The sequence below is a fragment of the Mitosporidium daphniae genome (assembly GCF_000760515.2).
Source record: "Mitosporidium daphniae strain UGP3 chromosome Unknown contig-217, whole genome shotgun sequence".
Classification (NCBI taxonomy): domain Eukaryota; kingdom Fungi; phylum Microsporidia; genus Mitosporidium; species Mitosporidium daphniae.
The window spans coordinates 1-4,387 of NW_013546603.1; the positions used below are offsets into that span (position 1 = coordinate 1).

The 4,387-nt window shown below is 41.5% G+C and overlaps 2 protein-coding genes across 2 annotated transcripts; one reads left to right on the top strand and one right to left on the bottom strand.

The window, feature by feature from the left end:
- Nucleotides 1-120: 120 nt before the first annotated feature.
- Nucleotides 121-3,294, top strand: DI09_217p10 (ubiquitin-protein ligase; the record flags this gene model as incomplete). The annotated part of the gene is made up of 1 exon (XM_013383045.1): nucleotides 121-3,294. One exon carries the CDS (start codon nucleotides 121-123, stop codon nucleotides 3,292-3,294), a length of 3,174 nt encoding a protein of 1,057 aa, XP_013238499.1.
- Nucleotides 3,295-3,680: 386 nt separating this feature from the next.
- Nucleotides 3,681-4,324, bottom strand: DI09_217p20 (uncharacterized protein; the record flags this gene model as incomplete). The annotated part of the gene is made up of 2 exons (XM_013383046.1): nucleotides 3,681-4,099; nucleotides 4,177-4,324. The coding sequence occupies 2 exons, from the start codon at nucleotides 4,322-4,324 to the stop codon at nucleotides 3,681-3,683; spliced, it is 567 nt and encodes a 188-aa protein (XP_013238500.1).
- Nucleotides 4,325-4,387: the final 63 nt, after the last annotated feature.

A 4,387-nucleotide genomic window follows, 5' to 3' on the forward strand; every position in this document is an offset into this window, starting at 1 on the left:
AACAGCTGATTATAACTTCAGGCTTATTTGGGCCAAATTCGATCCAATTTATGGATCAGAAACGGGTATGCTCTGAGGAACCAAGTTTACAATTATCTTGGCGTAAATTTGATTGATGAGATGAGAGACCTCGATTTGTACTTGATTCAAGAGTTTATTCAAACGTGCCCCAACGCCATTGACCTTATAATCAGCTGTTTTAATTTGGAGGCATATTTGCTTGGTGGAGACTCTCTGAATAGCTCGATTAGAGCAGATGCATTGATTCAGGCACGATTCGGGCAACTGGACCAGCTATTGTCTTTGTTTGTTAATTTACTCAGTTCAGACATTGCAGAGCAGCTTGACATTGCTACCATGGTCCGTAGGTCGTTGATTCATTTCCTGTTTTTGGCCCCGTCCTCAAATTCTGAGCTTCTTAAAAGGTTGCCTGGAAAGTTTTCGGAACACGCCGATGTCAAGGACATACTATTTTCTGTTTCGGTCCAACGAAACAAGAGAAGCTCTGTGGGCGACAAAATGATATTCCATCTGAAGCCAGAAATTGCGTCGGAAATCGATATTTTTTACACTTACTTTTCCTACACTGAGCGACAATCCTGCTTTGACATTTTGGCACAGGACAGAACAAAATCCTCGCTGTTTCCAAAAGACCTGACCTTTAATAGCAATTCGCTTGAATGTCTGATCAGGTCTGCGTCCTTTTTTGCATTTCTTTTGAATTGTCTTTTGAGTCTCAAAGAGGAAAACAATAGCGTTTTTATTGTGCTGCAGATTCTTTACATCATACACTGTGGCTTTCAATTTGTCCAAAGGCAGCAGAATGCCTCCTTATGCCACGAGTTTGCTTCTTTTTTGATCAACAATTCGCCGACTGTTGAGGCTTGTGAAGACGGCCACTACACGTCCATCTATGATGCGCTTAAATCGTTGTCATCGATGGCTCCATATTCTTGCATTCAACCTACTCTTAAATTTGTGCTGTCCGAAATTGATGACCTTCAAGGAAAAAGCGACGTTGACGTTGATGTATCAGCAACCCCTATCGATCAAAAGAAAGAGCAGGCTGCGGAGCGAAGGCGCATGCTTCTTGAAAGAATGCAAAGCGCCCAAAACTCGTTTATCCAAAAATGCGAGGTTTCAAATAGGGAAGAGGAGGCTCCTATCGAGTATGCGTCAAATGACAATGCATACGATTTTGAAGATGCATCTTCTTCTGACTCGTATTTTGCCAATGAAGAAGATACTGAGGAGGAAAATGCCCTAGATGACATTGACTTGTGGGATGCAGATACTGACGGCATAGAAATGGTGGAACAGCCAGACGATGTTTATGAAACTTTCTCGCCATCATCAAACAATGACGTGGACAAGTATATTGATCCCTTTAAGTTTTTACAGCAATTTGAATCTGCTAGACACAAATTCCAGTCTTTAAACAAGCACAGGCAGGTTTATTCTTTCGATTTAAAGAAAGCAGCCAATGTTGAGCAACAGGAGTTGTGTCAAGACTTGGGAAACTGTAATATTTGCCGTGAGCCACTTTGCCTCGCGGACACTTCAAAAATAATTGGAATCATTGCACGGCTATTTAAGAAACGGTTTTTACGCGAATATTCGGAGAAACACACCCGAGGATTTCCAAATGACCAATCTTTTGATCTATTATTCCAGTCGTCAGAAAAGAAATATGATTCTTGGGCCTACAGCAACTTTTCATCGCTGTTTTCTTCGTGCAAACATTTGTTCCACTATTCATGCATGAAGACTCTTAGTGGTGGAAAACAATTTCGTTGTCCTTTGTGCAGAAAAAAAGGGCATATTTTTCTTCCTTATTTTGACCGATCCTCCATTATCCCGGCTCCGCTTAAGCAGCGTCAACCGGGCCCATCTTCAGATGTGAGGGCGGGCCCCTCTTTTTTGAAAGATAGCATTTTCCTTTCTGCTGATAGTCTTGACCAAGTGCAGTTTCCTTTCTTCATGGCAACTGCTCAAAGTATTTGTGATCGTTGGAACCATTATTATGGAAAATATTATTTGCACCACTCGGATCCCGACTCGCTGCCCCGTATTCTCGATAACGAAGGCCTTTCAATTATGCAACAATACATGGCCAGGTATTTGGTCACTGATGTCAGAGAGGGAAGGTCCAAATTGTTATTTATAGAGCAGACTTGTAATGTACTCTGTGATATTATTGCAACGGTGGAAATATATTTGAGAACACACCAGCTTGATTTTTCGCAATGGTCCGCACAACTTGAAACGCCTTCCAATTTAATGCTAGAATTCTCTCCTTATTTCTTTTCAGTAATCGAAATTTACAAGGTCTTCATTACAGCCTCAACTCTGCTGCGGTCAAATTGCGGTTCTTCTGAATATGAGTCTCTTAAGGAATCGATGTCGCAAGTCCTAAATATCTTCACATCTTTTGACGAGCATAGCTCTTTTCTCAAGGATCTGCTTGCTTATTCTATTCTTTACTATTCTCCTGATTCGTTGGAAGATTTAAAAAAGTTCAGGCATTTGGTGGCTTTTCTATTCGTAAAATACTATTTTGTTCAACACTCGTCCGTGATTTCCCTGACCACCTTTTCAAGCTCGCTGAAATATTATTTTTTTCTCGTTTATTTAAGATCGGCTTTGGTGCTCGAGTCGATGTTTTTCGGGACCAAGCAGGAGATCGATAACTTTGGTTCCACTTTGGAGGAGTTCTCATTTCTTTACACAAGTGTCTACAAAATAGATTTGCTTTGGATTTCGATTGATTCTTTTCTTCTTTCTCTTGATGGCAATCGTAACGACTGTATGCTCAACTTTGACACTGTGCAGGTTATTATTGACATGAAAGAGTATTTCTTACCGATCTCCTCTGATGCTAGTCTGGCCATTCCGCCTCTTCCTTATCCCTTCCGATACTCCTTTGTTCCTTTTCCGCCAAAGTTTGACCAGCTTATCATTCAATCGACCAGGCGCACATGTACCAAGTGCAACACGGTGCCCTCTGAAACGGCAATTTGTTTCATTTGTGGAAAGTTGTGCTGCTTTAAATCCACATGCTGTTTCATCTTTAGACAGATGGGCGAGTGTAACTTTCACATGATGGGGTACCCCATCTTTCCATTTAGCCTCATTTTTAGATATTGCTGCGGATCAATTGGTCTTTTTATGTTGGTACAAAAAGCGGGCACTGTGTATCTGTCTGATGCGTCTGCATACATAAGAGAATCTGCCTATGTAGATGCCTATGGCGAGCCGGACCTTGGATTCAAGTTTGAAGGCATTGTTAATTAATTTTTAGGCGAGGATTTCCTTTGTCACTTTCCTCATCTTTGTTCAGTGACCTTGAAAATGAATGGTTGCTGCATAAGACACATGATTCATTGGACGCTTTCAACGACATGGAACCCTCCGGCATTAACGTCATCCACATATTGGTTTAATGCCTTACGCGCGATTTATTATTCAAGATTCTCGCATACCCTAGATGATGCTGGCATTTTGTCCAGCTTCCCAAGACATTCGGCAAGAATAAAATTTTGCTAAAAAATAAAACTGCTTTGACGCGAACCTTTTCCATCGACTTTAGCTTCTCAAAAATAGAATTGCGAGTAGAATCTATCAGGCCCCTTCGGTGGATAGCCTTTTGCTCGGAGATTTTTCGCACCATATCATCGAGTTTAAACTTCACCTCTTGAAGATGTTTGGTCTCTTGCATCAAAGATTCTAGCTCCACATGAAGATGCACATTTTCCTAACCAAGTATGGGCAGCAACAAAGCAAACCTTTTTGATTCTCAAATATTCTTCAAACAAGCCTCGAACCTCTTTAAAGGCATTCAGGTGATTCAGTCTCGACAAAAGGGCGTTTCTTCTGCGGACAAACGCCTCTTGAATTTCTTTAACCGTTCTATTCTCTTCATTTTCAATGTATTCTCCAATAACCGGCCCGGCCTTGAGATATAAGAAACGCATGACAATTAAAAATGTAAGAAGAAGCGGAGATTCGCTATTTACGATGTATATGTCGGAAGAGACAAGAGCAGCAGTAAGTGCAGAGCTTAGGGAAACAAAAGCAAGCTTTTTTGTATTATCGGCGCCTGGGATAAACTCAATTGCCATTTGCAGGCGACTCTTGGAGGCGGCGGGATCTGAGCGATAAACTAACAGGGCTTACCATTGGGTGTGGCGCCCTGGTCGTGTTGCATGCCATTGACGACATTTTTGGGGCTAGCAGATGACAAAAGTCTCTTTTGAAGCGTCACGCGCAAATGCGAAGAACCCAAACCTAGCAGTGATGGTCGAATAGGAGACACTCGATTCATTAAAATTTCAAACTCCAAACCCTCAATGCCAAATAATTCGAGTTGACTAAAACTTAATGGGGG